Source organism: Indicator indicator, chromosome 2, assembly GCF_027791375.1.
Source record: "Indicator indicator isolate 239-I01 chromosome 2, UM_Iind_1.1, whole genome shotgun sequence".
In the NCBI taxonomy this organism is placed as follows: Eukaryota; Metazoa; Chordata; class Aves; order Piciformes; family Indicatoridae; genus Indicator; species Indicator indicator.
Genome location: NC_072011.1, coordinates 45611494 through 45629812, shown reverse-complemented (window position 1 = coordinate 45629812; position 18319 = coordinate 45611494). Strand labels below are relative to the sequence as shown.

Sequence of the window (18319 nt, the reverse complement as noted above, 5' to 3'; positions counted from 1 at the left end):
GCAGTGTTACACAAAGGGAAATAATCACATCCATCCTGGCATCTGTCATTCAGCTGTTTTTCTGAGGGAGTGGGCTCCACCTCTTCCCAGAGCCAGTCTTGCAGTGTCATTCATTGTGCTCTCCTTGGCTGCTCAGCAACGGAGATGCAACAGCCCTGCTCAGGGCTTGTGTTGGCAGCATTTTTAGAGTTTTGAAACCAGTCTTATACCGACATGAACTCTGATTTTGGAGCCCTTTGCAAGCTGCTGATACATACCGGCCATTGCCAAGTAATGACAAGCTAATGCCTGCACTGCTCATATGTCTGTGTTGCACCCAAAGAAAGGAATACTTTCCCTTATTTAAACAGTGCAGCAAAAGCAGAAGTCTGTAACAGCTTCAAGGAGCTTCAAGTTTGACTCAGCCAGGCCTGCACTGCCAACATACAGCTTTCCAGAAGGTTAGAAGGAAAGTTATAAATATATTTGATACATAATTCTGCAGCAACAGCAGACGGATTTTATGATTTAGGCTGTTCCTTCTGTTGGTTTCCTTGCAAAAGCTTAGGCTGGTTGCTAGGCAACCAGCAAAAAAGAGTACATTTCACTTTGCATTGGAAGGCAGGAACCTTGGGAGCAGCAGAGGGCTCGAATGCTTCCTTAAATAGCATTGCTGAGGAATGAAAGTTAAAATACTGAACGTTCATTGGTTAAAGATCCTGTTACAAAGGTCAGCTATCTAGGGAATATTCAATAGTTTGCTTCCTTTGGTGCAAAAGAAAGATTACTAAGGAGTTTGCCTGTGTGCTGTAGATTAGTACAAAAAATGGAAATTTCCAAAGATGCCTGACTGTTGAGCAGAATACCTAGATGGGCTCTATAATTGCCTTTAAGCTCAATTCTCCTTTTTTGACAAAGTGTGAAGTGGGATGTTTGTCACATTAGCAGGAACAATTTTATGCTTGTTGATCTTAGAATTTAAGAGGTACTTTAAAAAAACAGGTATTTGAAGCTGCTTAATTCCAGTGCTCTTATTTGCTAAACATAAAGTAAAAGAAAAAGGGGAGAATTGGTGCTTGTGTTGAGAGAAGTGTCTTAGGGGAGTAATGTTCATGCTGAAGTGTTCATAGAAATCTAGAAATTCAGTGGAAAGCTGATGCCAAACCAACTCTGTGTCATCTTCTTTTGGTGATTCAAGGTCATTTATAGTTACATGACTGTGACTCGCAGGATACAAGGAATACTAAAATTCTTGCATAATGATGAAAGATTTCCCTCAGTCCCCCACAATCCCTTCGAGAGAGTGTGGTTTTTAAAGTCAGACAGGTTGATGCTAGATATAAAGCAGTACTAGTTGTGGAGATCATCTCTGTACTAAACTGCCAGGTGAATTGAGAATGAGGCTGTCTACCAAAACCACCACCTTGAGGAGCACATTCCATTCTGTCTGAAAAAGTATTATCAAAGAAGTAAAAAAGTAAAAAGCTTTTTGGAACCTTTGCAAGAGAAGAGCAACTGTTTATGGTGTATCAAGTCTGCCTGGCATGATTTACTGTCTGGAAGTTCTTCTGTTTACTTACATTTGTGTTTTCTTTATCTTACAAATTTGAAAAGAATCTTTGTTCTTCTGTTGCTTTGGTATGGTGGGGGAGAAGAGCAGGGGAAAGAATGGAAATTATGTTGGAGTGGGCTAGGAAAACCAGCATTTGGACAGCATCTGTGTGTTTACTGTAGTTGATGGCAAGATTTCTTGAGCCTTTTGGAAAAGTAAGGAAGATAATTAACTGTAAATTGCTCTTCATTCTGTAGTGCTCATGCGCAAGCGTCTTTGAGGAGTATGCTTGCATGCTTTGTTACATAATAAAGCGGGGAATGGGAGTTGTGTTTTGTATTAGAATAGAATTTTTTTCCTTTTCTTATTCCCTTGTAGGAGAGGTGTCCTCTCTGTCCTTCTCCTTTCCCATACCTGCCGTGTAATTTTCACTGTGGATCAGGAAGTGTTCACCCCACCATATTGGATGTGGTACCTCTTTCAGAAGTCTGTATTGAAAGCAGCCAATTGTCAGTATTGCTTGCTGCTTCCCAGAAACTGCCTTTCACAATTTCCTTCTCATAAATTACGTGGAACATGTTTGTGATCTCTGCAGAAGAAAAATATTGTTGAATTATAGAATTGTTTCAGTTGGAGAAGACCTCGTCAAGTCCAACTGTCAACCTAAGAGCATCACAGCCATTAAAACAAGTCCCAAAGTGCCATGTCTACACATTTCTTGAACACCTCCAGGGATGATGATCCCACCACCTTCCTGGGCAACCTATTCCAATGCCTGACTATTCTTTCAGTAAAGAACTTTTTCCTAATATCCAACCTAAACCTTCCCTTGGACAATTTCAGGCCTTTTTCTCTCATTCTGTTACCTGATACTAGAAAAAGACTGATGCCCACCTCACTACAACCTCCTTTCAGATAGTTGTAGAGAGAAATGAGGTCTCCCCCTAGCCTTCTTTTCTCCAGACTAAACAAGCCAGTTCCCTCACCAGCTCCTCATGAGACTTGTTCTCTAGACCTTTCCCCAGCTTTGTTGCCCTTCTCTGGACGTGTTCCAGCAACTCAAATGTCTTGTATGCAATTAAACAGGTGAGGAAGAAATTCATAAAGAAAAACTTCTTCCTATAGATAATGGATTTAAATATGGAACTGTAGGGCCATATCCTTCGCCATCTCCACTGCAAAAACAACAAAGTTGTTCGTATGTGAAGGATGAAAGTGCCCAACTCAGGTAATTGAAGTTCCTAAGTCTCTTACAAAGCTCACGCTTTTTTGATGGCTGAACGTTAAAGCATTGTTTTCTCTCCATAATCTGATTCAAGCTTTGTGCTTTGTTGGTCATAACAAAGGGGGGATGGCTGTGAATCTCCTTAAACCTGATGAAGATCCCAAGGCTGAGAACTCCTACATTAGACCTCCCATAAACAAAGCATAACCCCCCATTAGGCAGCTGATAGCAAGCTTGCCATTTCTTTAAACCATATCTGTTTAAAAGGTTTGTTTGGTGAGACTTCAAAGCCTCTTACCTAGAAAGAGGACAAATGAGCCTCAGAGGCAAGATTTTTGGGAACTGTTTCCAGTGAAGTTGTTATAATCCAGCAATTAGAAAGCTAAACAGAAAGAACTTAAACCCTGGCTTGAATTTTGATGTGGGCTCCTCTGAAGCTTAGAATTATGAGTAGGAAGCATGCACTTACTTGGAGTTCAACTTCTCTTCTCACAGCATGCCTCGCTAATAAATTTAACTATTATTGCCTTACAGTGAATCTCACAAACAATACGCTTGGCTGCCCGGTCCACCCACACTGAGAGAATATGTACATTTTAATTATCACATTCTTTCAATGTTACACAAACACTGTTTCATATTAAATATTTTTACAAACCGAAGACATCTGTATTCAATTCTAAGTGGATGATACTTGTTCCTGGCATGTTAATATCTGTAATTAATATCTTTAAAACACCTTAATATTATATGACATACCAGTCCCCCGAAGTAGGTCACTGTGAGCGTGAGATAGTCTTTCTCCTGTCATTCCTTGGCTAACATTTTCACCATATAGCTATATCTATATATAATTTCTGCTGAAAAATTATATAGATCTCTTGAGTTTTAATATGTGGCTGGAGAAGAAAGGCTTCATGTCACCCTGTTTCTAAAACCCCTTCTGCTCCATTGCAAATATTATAAACTTCTTTAAAGTGATATTGTAAATGTTGTAGAAGCAGTGTGGAGACTATGGTTTTCACTCTGTCAAACCACATTCAGAAGCTCCTAAGAGCATGTGATATGTGGCTCCACACCTGAGGTGTTTAGGTGTAGGCAGAGGGGACTTCCTGCTTTGCAGCATCTAGTGGTCGCTGTTTTGCAGTTGCCTCCTGAACAGACTCAGGACAGACATGAGAAGTGCTCTGTGGATTGTGACTGTTGGAGGATGCAGGGCTGGCTTGTCCTGATGAACATCCTTACTCAATGTTTAGGCTGCAGATGGAGAGAGAGGGGAATTCATGAGGAACTGCCACTGTCCATATCACCAACAAAGATGTTAAACAAGACTTGTCCCAGTACTGATCCCTGAGGCACGCCACTTGTCACTGGCCTCCACTTGGACATGGACCATTGACAGCCGCTCTTTGGGTGCAGCCATCAGGCCAGTTCTTTATCCACCCATCAAACCCATATTTCACCAGCTTGGAGACCAGGATGTTGTGTGGGACAGTGTCAAAGGCTTTGCTCAGATACAGATAAATGATATCGGTTGCTCTCTCCTTGTCTATTGATGTTGTGACCTTGTCATAGAAGGCCACCAAATCAGAATTTGTCCTTTGGTGAAGCTATGTTGATTGTAACCAATCACCTCTTTGTTACTCTTCTGCCTCAGCAGTGCCTCCAGGAGAATCTTCTCCAAGATCTTACTGGTGGGACTGGTGAGAGGTGAGACAGACTGGTCTATAGTTCCTTGGATCATCCTTCTTTCCCTTTTTGGAAATGGGAGTTATGTTTTCCCCTTTTCCAGTCAGTGGGGACTTCCCAGGACTGCCATAGCTTTTGGAATGTAATGGAGAATGGTTTAGTGACCTCATCTGCCAGTCCCCTCAGCACCTGTGGGTATATCCCATTGGGTCCCAAGGACTTGTACACTTTCAGGTTCTTCAGATGGCCATGAACCTGATCTTCACTTACAATGGGCAGTTCTTTCTTCTGGCCCCTGCCATTATCTTCTGTGATTTCGGGACTGTGGCTGGAGCCCTTGGCAGTCAAGACTGAGGTAAAGAAATTATTGAGAACATTGACCTTCTGTACATCACTTGTCACCAGTTCTCCTGTTTCCCCCTCAGAAGAGGGGGCCTACACCTTCCTTAGTCTTCCTTTGGCCACTAATGTATCTGTGAAACTTTTGCTATTCCACTTGATCTCCCTGGATAGATTTAATTCTATCTGAGCTTTAGCCTTTCTAACCAGGGCTCTCGCTACTTGGACAGCTTCCTTATATGCCCCCATTCTAGCTGTCGTATCTTCCACTCCCTTGTACAGTTTCTTTTTCTGTGACAGTGTGTCTAGGAGCTCCTTGCTTATCCAGGCAGGTCTCCCAACATTCTTTCCTGCCTTCCTCTTTGTCAGTATACTTTGCTCCTGGGTACAGAGAAGGTGACCCTTGAACACTGACCAGCTGTCCTGGGCCCCCCTTCTCTCTAGGGCTTTCTCTCACAATACTTTGGCCAGCAGATCCCTGAAGCAATCAAAGTCTGCATGCCAAAGTCCAGTGTCATAAGCTTGGGATATGTCATCCTAGATTCCCAGAGGCTCTTAAATCCTAGTGTGTTCTGGTTGAGCCCCATATTGGTCACCAGCCCTGCCCTGTTGGTGAGCACAAGGTCCAACATAACACCTTTTCTTGTTGGTTCCTCCACCATTTGGAGGAGAAAGTTGTCATCTATGCATTTCAGGAACATCCTGGATTGCTGGTGCCTTGCTGTGCTGTCTTTCCAGCAGATGTCAGGATGACTGAAATCCCTCATGAGGACCAGGGCCTGTGAACGTGAAGTCACTTCTATCTGCTTATGTAAGGCCTCATCTGTTTGGTTCTGCTGGTCAGATGGCCTTTTAACTGTCCCCTACTATAACATCACCTCCCCTGTCTTCCCTTTAGTCTTCACCCATATGCTCTCAGCCAGCTCATCATCCTTCCCCAGGTAGAGCTCCACTGATTCCAGCTGGTCACTGATGTAGAGAGCAACACCTCCTCCCCTCTTACCCACCTGTCCCTACATTCCAGTCAAGGGAATCATCCCATCAAGTTTCAGTAATAGCCATGATGTTTTGGTTTTCCAGTAGCACAGTGGCCCTTAATTCATCCTGTTTATTGCCCAAGCTGTGTGCATTTGCATAGAGGCACTTCAGCTGGGCTGGTCATGTCACCCTCTTAGACGAATCCTTTGATTCCCTTGGGGTGTCTTAGTACATTTTCCTTGGCTTGCTTCATGGCAAGTTGAGAGTCCTCACTAGTACTCCATCCCTCTACCCCTGCTGTGCTGCCTCACTGTGTGTCACAGGCAGGCATGCTATTATTAACCCTGCACCAGATTTCTTGTCCTCCTCTGGGACAAATGCAACCCATTTGTTACTCGCAGCTCTGTATACCAACCTGTGATTGTAAACCCCAAAGCCCTGTTGATAGCACCAGTCCTGGAGCCATGAACTGACTTCTTGGCTTTTTATATACATTCCCTTGTCCATCATTGATGTCAAGGGGATGGGGGAGAATACAACCTGAGTTCCTGATCCCTTGACCAGTTGCCCCAAGGCCCTGAAATCTCTTTTAATTGATTGCGAGCCTCTTGTTGCTGCATCATCACTACCCACCTAAAAGATCAAAACTGGGTGATAATCTGAAGGCCTCACAAGGGGGGGAAGTTTTCCTATGACATCCTTTACCTGGGCACCAGGGAAACAGCAGACCTCTCTATGGTGCTGGTTTGGTCTGCATGTCGGCCTTTCTGTTCCCCTCAGCAGAGAGTCTCCTATTAAAATGGCTTGTCAGTTTTTCATTTGAGGGTCAGTTTTTACGGCCAGCCTGGGGCAAGTTGGCCTTGTTGGCACTTCTGGCCTTCCCTCTTCCTTGCTCACAACCAATTCCTCCCACAGAGCCTCATACCTGTTCCGCAAGGCCAGAGACTCACCTTCTACAATTATCCTCCCTTTCTTCCTCTTCGAAGAAGTCCTAAGGTGTGGGGGTGAGTGACAATCTCCTGGTGACTCACTGGATGGATCCATGCCTCCATCTTCATTCCTCTTTACCTCCAGAGCCTCACACCTATTATGTAAATGTATCTGAGGGGGGGTGTAGGAAGGGAAGGGGGATGCCTGCGACTCCAAGCAGGAACCTGCTTCCGCCTTCTCTCATCTTCTTTTTTGTTATTTGCTAGCCTGGTGGCAGGAGGGCAGGGGACTCTCTACATGTGTCACCCAATGTACCTGCCTCAGGGATGGCACAGGGGCCCCTCGTTCCTGGGTGCTATGTGGCAGGTACTCCCATTTCTGTTGCAGGCAGGGCAGAGCCTGGCTCCACCAGCCTATCTCTGTTTCAACCTCCCTAATGCTCCTAAGCCTTTCCACTTCATTTTGCAGCTTTTCAACTTCAGCTTGCAGATGTGCCGCTCAGCTGAGAAGATCACCTATCTGCTCGCACCGCACACAACCCGCTGCTACCAGGGAGAGGCTGTAGCATTCCCGGCAGCCTGTGACCTGCACCATCACATCCTTCTGTGAGAGCTCTGTCTGGGTTCTCACCTCCATTTTGGATGGTGTCAGGAACATGGTCATCATCTGCTGGGTGGAGACCGTTGTACTTTGAGATGGTGATTTTTATTTTTTTAAATTAATTTTTCTCAGCATCTGGCCTGCCTGACTACTGCCAATATTTTTGTCGGGCTGCCGTTGAGACTGCTACATTCTGCAGCCTGACCCCACACGCGCTGCTCGCTGTGTTGCGGCGAGATAGCTGCAGCCTCACTGCTTCCTGTTTTGCCGCTTTTGAATCTCGTGCGGTTTTCCTGGCAACGCGCCTAGCCACCTCACCCTCTCGAGTACACACGTGAGAGGTGCCAGCTAGTGGCAGGTTTCCCCTTTCTCTTTGGGGTTTCCTGTGTCTGGGAACCCCCTGATTTCCTCTAATAAGAAAAAGCCGCATGGCCACAGAGCTCGGAGAGGTCTCCTGTCCGATGAGGCTGCCTCACCCTTTGCGATTATGTTAAATTACTGGAGGATAAGCTCTTTATTATCTTTTCTGGAAGGTAGTTGTGTGCAAGGGAAACTATAGCACAATTCCGGTGAATTGGGAGGGCTGAATCAAAATAACCAGTGTGCTAACTAACAGCAGAGGAAAACTGTTTCTTGTGAAGTGCATCGCCAGAGCTGGTCCTTGGCACGTTTCCTCAGAGACGTGGGTGGAGCGTGTGTTCATGTGTACACACATGTGTCTGTGCCTGTGGAGGTGGGAATGAAGTTGCTAACTTGTTGCTGATGTGATTCTTTACTTTGTAGCACTTCTTTGTGTATTTCGTTGAAATACCTTGTTTGGACTCTGAAACAGCATTGTCTAATCAGCCCTTTTTTTTATTTCCTCCTCCTTCTCTCTCCCACTGCCTCCAGTCAGCATATGCTGTGTCAGTGCTTAGAGAGTGTGCTAAACTGCGACCTACAGATCCCACCGTTCCTCTTCTGGCTGCCAAAGTCTGCATTGGTTCCCTGCATTGGGTAAGCAAGCTGATGCAATTCTTGTTATGTAATGGATCAGGTGCTGCAGTGACAGTGTCACAGTGTAGTTGCAGTGTGGAGAAAGGGAATCCCTGTTGAAAATTCATATATACATGCATGCCTTAATATGATTTAAAATCTTAGCAATACATTTTGCAGTGAGTCACCAAAATATGTTTTGCTGGCATATTAGACAGTGGAGGAGGGGAGGAAAGCCATAACAGCCATTCTGGAGACTGCTTCTTCAATTGAGTATCGAGTTGAATTGGCTGCTTTTGTAGCCCATGGAAGACAATAGTTAATTATAAGTGGACTGTTAGATGGTTCAGCTCTACTGGATAGCTTGGTCCTTTATTCTTGAAGCTGCTACATCAGGGTTTTGTGATCTGGATGTGTTAATGTGTGCTCTAGAAGCAGAGTGGGAGTGGAAGCCTTTGCCTGTGAAATTCTGATTATAGCAAGAATCAGAAATATCTGTCAGTCTTTTGCTGCTTCGTTTAATTAATTGAGTGGCAGCCTGCTGTTTTCACCTGTCCTCACCACGAGGTGTCCCTGCAGTCAGTAAAGGATTATAATTGCTAGTGTAAGTAAAGCCAAGATGCAAGAAAGCATGAAAGAAAATACTAGAAGAATCTGCCCAGATTTTGGTGAAAAGTTGTAGAGGCTAGATTTGCTGTTGTTGTGCCCTGGTAACCCTCATCCACCCCCCCAGCCCTCTCCTTCCATTCTCTACCTTGCTCTCTGGTGAAAGTTGGTATTTGGCTAAACTTGGTTGAGTTGAATCAGTTTACACCAACATCAGCAAGGAAATCTGGTTACATGTGGTTTTGAATGAACTACACTGTTCAGACTATAATGGTTAAACTTACGTGTGAGTCAGCATAAACTGGGAAGTCCCTTGTTCTAGGAAAAATCTTTTGTGCCTGTGGGCCTTGAGGGAATCCTTGCTGAACTACCTAACAGTCTGTTCTCTATATAGACCAATTTAACTCTTTTATACCTTTAGCTCATGTGCTGGTTTGGGGCCAGACAGATCCTCTCTTACCCCGAGAGGAACAAAAGAATGACACTCACACAAATGGATTGGAGAGTGATGGAAAGTTTAAATGGAAAAGCAATTGGTGAAACTACAAAAAAGCTACAAAGCATAGTGACAAGAATATCCCAAAGCGTACAGAGCCCCTTACATAACACCCAAAGGCTTCCCAACTCTTCCCTTCCCCCCACCTGAGGGTATACCCAAACACCCAGTGTTCTTTCTTTCCCCTCCCACTTCTAGGCTAGTCTCAAGCTGGCCAGGTCTGAGACTGCTCCCCCTTCTCCTCCTGGCATTAGGCCTAGATAGTCCTAAGAGGCCTTGAGATACTCCTCCATCATTACTCAATAGAGAGCATCTCCCACAGGAGCAGAGAGGGAAGAAAGAGGAAGAGAATGACTTTGCAGATGGGTTTATAGGGTGCAGGATTGATGGGTAGAAATACGCCGTTTCCGGTGTTCACCTTATTGGGTTGGACACTTGGAACACTGGAGGTATAGCTTATGTGGCAGTAACAGGAGGCACCCAGCCTAAACTGCCACAGCTCGGTATCTAAATTTTGAGGGCTGAAAGTCATTTAGTGATACAACATTCACAGTGAGTGTTGTTTTTTTAATAAAGCAATTTTTTTTCCTGTTTCTTAAAGATAGTAAAAAATAGGAAAGCTAGACATTACAGCTGTGTTGTACACAATTATTAGCATCTCTGATGAATTTTTCAAAGCAAGATCACCTTGTCATTAATCTAAAACATCAGCAAGTATATTGATAACTTTGACTCTGCAGGCTCTGAAGCTAGAGGAACTTCACAGGCTAAATTCCTGCATTCACTTGGATCCATAGTGAGGGACTGTAAGACCCTGATAGCTTCCCCTGGCAATTCTACTGTCTCAGTGATTTCCAGGAAGCAAAACAAAACCAAAAACCCAAACAAACACCAACCAACCGAAACAACCACAAAAAAAAAAAAAACAAAACCCGAAACAACCAACCCCAAACAACAACTATGAAACAACCGAAAAAACGACCAGAAAAAGAATCCCAACTAGAACAGTCATGCTGAATGTGAGGAAAATCTTCTTCTGAGATCAGGCTAGTTTTCACCTATGAGCCTGTATTGTAGTATGGGAGACAAACTTGGGATCTTGTATTACAAATAAATTTTCTATTCTTCTGCCTTCCTGTTCTGTAAATATGAATTCAACCAGGGGAAGACACTGGAGCCATGAAGCCAAAGAAGGAAGACACTCTGTTGGACCTGATATTTCCAAACAAGGAAGAGGGGTTGGGAATGTGAAGTGTGGGGGTAGCTTTGACTGCAGGGACTATGAGTTGGTAAAGTTCAGGATCCTGAGAAGGCAACAAGGCAAAGACCAAGACAGTCCTTTCAGATGTGCTTTGACTGACTGACTGCTTTTAAACATAAATAGTAATTTCAAGAAGGCTGTGGTCTCTTCCTACTTGCTAAAGATGTAACCTCTGCCATAACTAGCCTTTGAACGAAACATGTCTTGTGTTATTCCATGCTAAAATCAAGCTTCGTTGGATGTTCTTATGTTTAACAGGAACAATGAAGTTTTAACAGAGGCATTCTACCAAACAGTGAGTTATTGATGTATGTTGAAAGGTGACAGGACAATGTTTCTATACTGTGAGAAAAGAAATGGCATAGAATCCCTTCACTTTTACGTGTTACTGTGGTATTTATGTGACTCACACCATTAAGGACTAAATTTCAAACTATGACATTAAAGTCTGCTGTCTGTGATGGATGAGAGGTTGAATGTGAGATTATGAACCCAAATTGAAGATACTGCTATGCCAGGAAGTGGTCAGAGTCAAGATTTGTCCTTCTTATTGGTGCTTCTCCCTAAAATCTCTTTGGATCCACTAGCACAGATAGCATATAAAAAAACCTTGTTATAGAGAGGAAAGATGACGAGACTGTAATTCACTTCTAACTCTGTCCTCAGGCAATCCAGTATCTCCAGGCTTCTCATACATCGTGCAGCTGATAAAGCAACAGTCTAACCCTAAAATATAGGAGAAAGAAAGGAGAAATGAACTGGGTTTGATTTATTGCAACGTAAAAGGTTTTTTCCTCTATGTACTGTTTTTTCACTGTGTGGAATGCCATTAGAGCATGGCTCAGAAATGGGGTGCAGTATGAAATCCAAACGTGAATTCACAAAAGGCTAATTTTACTGCAGTTATCTAGAGCGCAACTTTATAAACTAAAACCAAATTTAAAGTATTTCTCTCACCTCTTCCTTTCACTCAGTGTCCTGTGCTTTACCCTGATACCAAACTTGATGATGCTATTGAAGAGCTTTAATTAAGGGGAGTTAGAGGGAAATCAGAGTGAGCATCTTTTAAAAGAACTGAAGTGCTAAGTTCCTTCATCTCATATTCGAAGGGATGCTTCTGATATTACTGGCAAACTCCTGTGCCTAATAAAGACCTTCCTGCTTAGCAGGCCTGTTTTTCTAAATGTCATCTTTACAGTAATTATTTGCATTTAAATTACATGGCAATCAAATCAGAATCGAATCATTTAAACTGAAAGTGAACAAGATGATCAATGCCACTATAAATAGAAAGGAGGATAGACAGGGTATGGGACCTATCTAATGGACAAATACTAACAGTTAAAAGTACTCAAGTATATCTTGCTTTTCGGAACATGTAAATTATGATTAATTTCTCAATTAGGAAATATATCTATGTCCTCAGTTGCTGGCTAGGAAAGAAAGGGGTGAAATCAGTTCACCATTTAACCAAATGAAACAACTAATTTGTATGTCCTGCGCCCATCAACTTACGGGCCTTTGGCACAGTATTGTACTCAGTTTGTTTATTGTCCGTGAGCAAGCAGTACTTCATCTTATTTCAGTTACAAGCAATAAAAAAATCCTCAAAACATTGATGTATCTGGATGATTACAGAATGTCATAAGGAGCACAGAACCGTTTCTTTCCTGGTTAATCTAGTGGCTACTTAACTTGTTTTGTTGGCTTTGTACATGGTGTCTGTATCAGTGTGAGCTGAAATCCCCCCCACCGACAATAACCAGGCTAGCTAAGTCTGGAAGCAAATGAGAGCTGTATTTACAAGCAGATCTGCAATCTATGATGAAATGCAATGAATATGTACAAATATACACAATTCACAACATTTACAAATATATACAATCAACAGAAAAGCACAACCAACCTCCCTTTGCTTCCCCCCAAAGGGGACCTCCCAAGGGGCCTCCCCCCCATACCCCCCTGGCAGAAGGCAGAGAGATAGACACAGAGAAGCTGTTAACTTAGCTCGCCAAGGTCAGTGTGTTATCTCCAGCCAGAAGAGAAGAAGCAGCAGCAGCCAGACAGCCCAGCAAGTTGCCCCAACTGCCCAAACTCTGGTTTGAGCAGTAGTTCTTAGACATTTTTATCTATCCAATGGAAGTGTTTAGAACAATCAGTATTTTGCTTTCTTACACCTGGTAGTGACTTATTTACACTCTTTCACTTTCTCTACTTGAACTTTGAGAAGAAAAATTTAAAAGACAGTTTCAAACAATCACAGTGTCTCAGAATGCTTTAAGAACCAGAGAAAACAAAAAATTAATAGAAATGTGCTATAATGATTTAAATCATTGAGGATGCTGGGATCCCATCTATGAAATAACTCTCAATGCAGAACAAATCAAAGTAAAACATACATACACTCATATTCTGACATGCAAATCAGCATATAACAGAGCCTGATGTGGAAAAGAACTAAACGCCCCCAGCTTCTGTTGTGACAGTATGACCAGATTATTAGCTGATGTAAATTGGCACTGTTCCACTAGCATTAGTGACAACTGGCACCATGCTGACTTACATCATCAGATGATCTGCCCCATCAACTGCTAGCTTTCATGATTGGGCCTGCAGTAAACAGCTGAATGATATAAGCACTGTTTTGATGATCTTTTTTAGAATTTTTTGCACATTAATAATTTTTTTCAAAAAGGCAGAATAAGCAGTATATCAATATTTCATTAATTCTAAAGCTTTTGCCAGTTGACTTGGAAGACAAGAAACATTCCAAAACTACTGCATCTATATACATCACACTTGCCTTGCCAGAATGTGATTGGACCTGTACTTTATAAAGCTCATGAGTTAGAAAAGTTTTCAGCAACATTGGAAGTTTTATGCTGTATCTAGCCCATTACACAAATGTTTTAAATGCCTTTCTAGTGGGCTTAGAATCACTGCCTATCTTTCCAGTTCACAAGGGTTTCAGCACAAGTTTGGTGAACTCACATGTGAACACAAAGCTCATTTGTCTTCAGCTCACTGTCTTGTAGCTTTCCAGAATGTACTAGGAAGTTTTTGATTATTGAAGTTCAGAGTATTGTTTTAAATTTTCATGGGAGAATCAATGTAGCTTACAATGTAATATATCTATACGGAGGTTGTTCTGCCTTGATTCTCTATAAATAAATTCCACTTACTCAAAGGTTTGCTGCCATTTCCTCTTTCACTCAGTCTTCCCTGGCATGGCCTCAGCTGAATTCTCACTTGCCTGTTTTGGCAGTGACTTTGAGATGGAGCATAATTATTTGTTTTTATTAAAAAACCATTTCAATAGTACAATTAATCTTAAGTTCTCCAGGACCCTGTTGCAGCAGGCATTGTGAAAATACTGAAACCCGAACTGCTTATGGGCAAATGTTAAATACTGAATTTCTCCATTTTTCCATTTTGGGAGCCTTTTTTAAAGGCAACCTTAGGGTTACTATGATGCTTTTTTGATCCTTTTACTCCACTGATTTCAAAGTGGGCTATAGGATTGACTTGAGTCTTCTAGGATCGTGGTCTGACAGAAAGTGGGAAGGCGTTAGGCATGTTCTTAGTATTTTCATTGCCCTACAGTTGATACAGCAGAAATAGTGTTATTGTGCTAAACTCATGTAGCACCAAACGGTGCCAGTATTATCAGCTGTTGCGAGCTTTTGGAGACACTTTGCCCCATGGCAAAAGCTGCAGCATTCTTTTTAACTCACTGGTCCTAGTGTGCACAGTGATACTCAGTTACAGTACTTAGCTCAGAAGATAGAGATCATGCTGTCTGTCAGGAAAAAGGAGAAGAGAATAGAGTCAGGCCAGGCTGGGCCATGGATGGAGTCATAAAAAGTGTAAGACATACCATGAGGTCAAATACATCATGGGATATGTGTGTGGAGGTTGGCAGCATGGAGATTTAGAGCTGCATAGTTCTGAGGTAACAGTTTATCATTCTGTACTTTCACAGACCACTTAATCCCAGAGTGCTTCTCTTTCCTTCTGTCTGTTGTTAACCCTGTCAGTATAGATAACAAATGCTGTGCATGTGCTTGCACTCAGTTGCCTGGGAGCCCTGGAGTTGCATGGAAATGCTCAGCAAGAATAATACTGAAAGACAACATCTAGTCCCATTATTGGAGTTACTTTGCCTACTGAAAAGACACTCTAGGAAACAAACATTGCTAGGGCAGGATGTTACTGAGAAAACAGTGAATGGTAAGGAGCTGCTAGAGATTTTTTCCATGTTTTAAAAAACATTCTTGCTTACATCATAGCTACTGTTGTTGGGACAATCCCAAGGAGTTTAGACAGGAGCAGTGTCTAAAAGGAGACAGAATTTTGCCTCATATACATCTCCACTGTGAACAAACCACTCCTGTTGTGGTGTAGGAAGGGCCCAAGTATTCCTAAGTGCTGAGGGTTGAGTTTCCATGCAGAGGAAGTTGGTGGGCTTGGCACTGGTGACATGGAGAAAATGCTTACTAGACCAAAAACAGGAAGCATGGGATTGTTTTTTTTTTCTGACACATGGAACATGATTTGCTTTGTATGCTGTAAGCTGCTGTGGGACAAAACCTTTCCATTGTACTATGCCTTATTAACCACTTTCTTCCTATACGTTTTTCCTCTTTTGCCAATATTTAACTTTCACTCATTTGAATTAGTCCCTACGCTTACAACCCAATATAATGACAATTATGCATGATTTTGTGTAGCTACCCTTTCTGGATGATTTGTGTCTCTTACATGCTTGGGTATCAGGCAGTCTCACTGATGTCCAGACTCCCCTGCTTCACTGACCATGTCTGCTGGCCTAAGTCCTATATTACTTCACATATTTCCTGCCTCTCTGCGCTCTTCTTTTTGGTGCATTTCTGTGCTGATGTACATCATCAGTTTGCTTCTCCCCAGCTGTCTTAAATCTATGCTGGTGAGAGCTACAGCTCTCACAGTCCTGCAGGGTGTTGATTCAGTAGGGTAGTGCTTGATCTTTTCTAAAAACAATCTGGGTGGCAGTTGGAAACCTGCTGGGTAGCAACAGGCCAGAGGACAGCACCTGCTGTTCCCCTGCATGCCCCCAGGCTTGGCTTGAGCACACACTAAAAGCTATGGTCAAATAACAAGAGTGTTTGGAACAGCCATTCTCTGTTTCAGGGAAAATATCCCTCAGGGTTCCACAGCTAACAACTGTTTGTTTTCTGTCAAAGATGATGGAGGGGGTGGAAGGGGAAAATAAAACTTAACAAGCCCACAGAATTAGTCTTTCCAGCGTCAGGTCACAGTTTGGCAGCTCATCTCTCTCCAGGTTCCAGGTATGTGCTTGTGAATGGTGCAGAGGTTGATTACTAGTGCTTCTAGGTGCCTGCTGGCAGTTTATACATCTTGAGTTCAAAATTCAGAAACTTCCTTTTAGGTTGCTTTTCCACACCTGATTCATGGCTTTCTTTCATGCACGTCTGTGGTGCTGCCCTTCACCATCTATTAAGTCCAAAGCAAGCAGAAGAATATAACGATAGTAAGGGCCAAATTTGATGTATATCTGTATGGCTTTGAGACTTTGATTTTTGCTTTCTTCTGAGAAATTCAGAAAACTTAAACTAAGGGTATGTTGCCACTCTTGATGCCCAAGGAAATATCTTTCCCATGGTGTTGTGAGCTACTCTTAGAGCTGGTAACAGCAACACAGTGTGCATTTCCAAATCACAAAGTGATGTTGTTGAGGAGGACATGTGGCATCCTGTGGCTTAGAGCTTACTAGCAAGGGCCTATAAGTTGCAACAAGAAGTTTTGAGCCATGTTCCTTACCCTTCCAGTTGTGTCACCTGAAAGACTGGAGTCCTCTTCTGAAGTGAATTAACCATTTAAGTTCCTTTCATATTGAGGCTGTGCAGTAGGAGTGGGAATGTACATCTTGAGTCTCTTGATAAGCTGTCTACCACTTTGCTCATTTCTGTGTACCTCAAGCTCGCAACTTCTGGGAGTCCCACAAGGACTTTACATACCTGGCAGCACATGTGGAGAGGAGAAAAGAGGGAGCAGCTCCTACTGCTTCAGGTCCTATGGCAGCATGCAGAACCTGCAGCTGGGAATGATTTTATCTGGTGCAGAGGGCTTGATGCCTCATTTGGAGGCCTTCCTCCCCCTTCTCTTTCTCATCACTACAGCAAAGTACTACAGACATGAAATCTGCTTAACACTCCTATGGACACAGCTTTAATGGCAGATCACAGCTCAAACTGTGATCATCTCTTACTCAGGTGTATAAGAGGATGTTTTCATCCAGACTGCAATCTGTTAGCCCCTGCAATTTAGTTGGTAGCCTCAAGCATGCCTCAAGGTGGGTATTCCTTTTTCACTTAGTAGTTTCTATATTTGTAGTTGACTATGCAATCAGCACAACTGATGCACTGTAGAGCAGACGTTTTAGTGGGTAATACGAGTGAAAGGTTTCACTTTTCAGACTTTCCCAGAATGATTGAAGAGTTGGAGAATGAGAGAAAAGGGGACAAACGGCAGCTGCATCAGGGATGGCAGGAAAAGTGGCTGTGTGCTTTAAGAAGTTGATGCTCTCATGAACAGAACCAGCTGTGTTGAAGTTTTCAAGGCCACTTATTTTCAAAGCAGCCTTCAGCTGACCCAAGTTTGCATTCGTGAGAATCCTTGTGGCTGGTCAAAGTGCCATTAGTGTTTAGTATGAATAAATGTGTATAAGAATGTGCTAGAAGAGCTCTTTCAACCATTCTGAAAAGTTGTGTGTTTTATTATTCATACAATAGATTAATCTGACACTCACAGGTGGCCCTGGATAACTGGCAGGCAAGAAGGCTGAATGGTGAGCTGCTGATTTATGCAGCGTAGGCCATCAGTCAGAGCCTTGAAACACCATCAGGTGACCATTCAGAGAAACAATGGAGCAAAATCTCTCCAATTTTAAATGTCTCCATTTCAGCTCCAAACCCTTCATTTAATTGCTTTTATTCCTATACTCTACCCACCCCTACCCTTGTTTGCTAGTCATTAGAATTCCTTGCATAGCTCTTTTCTTCATCTAATGGATGACTTCATGGGCGAAACTGTGTCTGGAGAGAACAAGAGAAACAATAAAGAAGGAATGGAAATGTAGCTTTATGATGGCAAAGAGGTTTTTTTGTGTGTTTGGGTTTTTTTGTGGGGGTTGTGTTTTGTTTCTCTTGGCTTGTCGGTTTGTTTGGTTTGTGTTCTTTTTTTGGAAGGGGATGTTGCTTTTTCCTAATTTTTTTTTCAGTTGGTTGGTTGGTTGGGATTTTTTTGGTTTTGTTGTGTTTGGGTTTTTTTTTTCTGTGTGGCAAGTCATGGGACATTTCTTCCATTGTCCTAGGATCTAACCCAGAACACACTTCAATGTGTAGCAGGGAAGTCAGTAGGGATACTGACAAGATTAAGAAATCTTCTGGAACAAGTCTCAATCTTCCTGATGTGACCAGAGTTCAAAGAGTTTTATCTGAGCATCATTCAAGTCAGTAGGATTATTTCCAGCATTTTGGTAGACTTTGAATTCTGCCATTAAAGACAGTCCTTGCAACTTATTTGATAGGTCCAAGTATCCTCCAAGAGGGTGTTCCTGTTTCAGTGTGTAGTTTCCAGATTCATATTTGGCTTCTCAATCAGCAAGACTGAAAAGCTTTCAGTAGTGCC

The 18319-nt window shown here is 42.7% G+C and overlaps 1 protein-coding gene across 1 annotated transcript in view; it reads left to right on the top strand.

The window, feature by feature from the left end:
• TTC7A (tetratricopeptide repeat domain 7A) overlaps positions 1 to 18319 on the top strand; it is a 181703-nt gene that overhangs the window by 48817 nt on the left and 114567 nt on the right. Inside the window, exon 11 of the mRNA XM_054399317.1 lies at positions 8184 to 8288. Within this exon, the coding sequence (XP_054255292.1) occupies positions 8184 to 8288 (105 nt within the window). The remainder of the gene's footprint in view (positions 1 to 8183; positions 8289 to 18319) is intronic.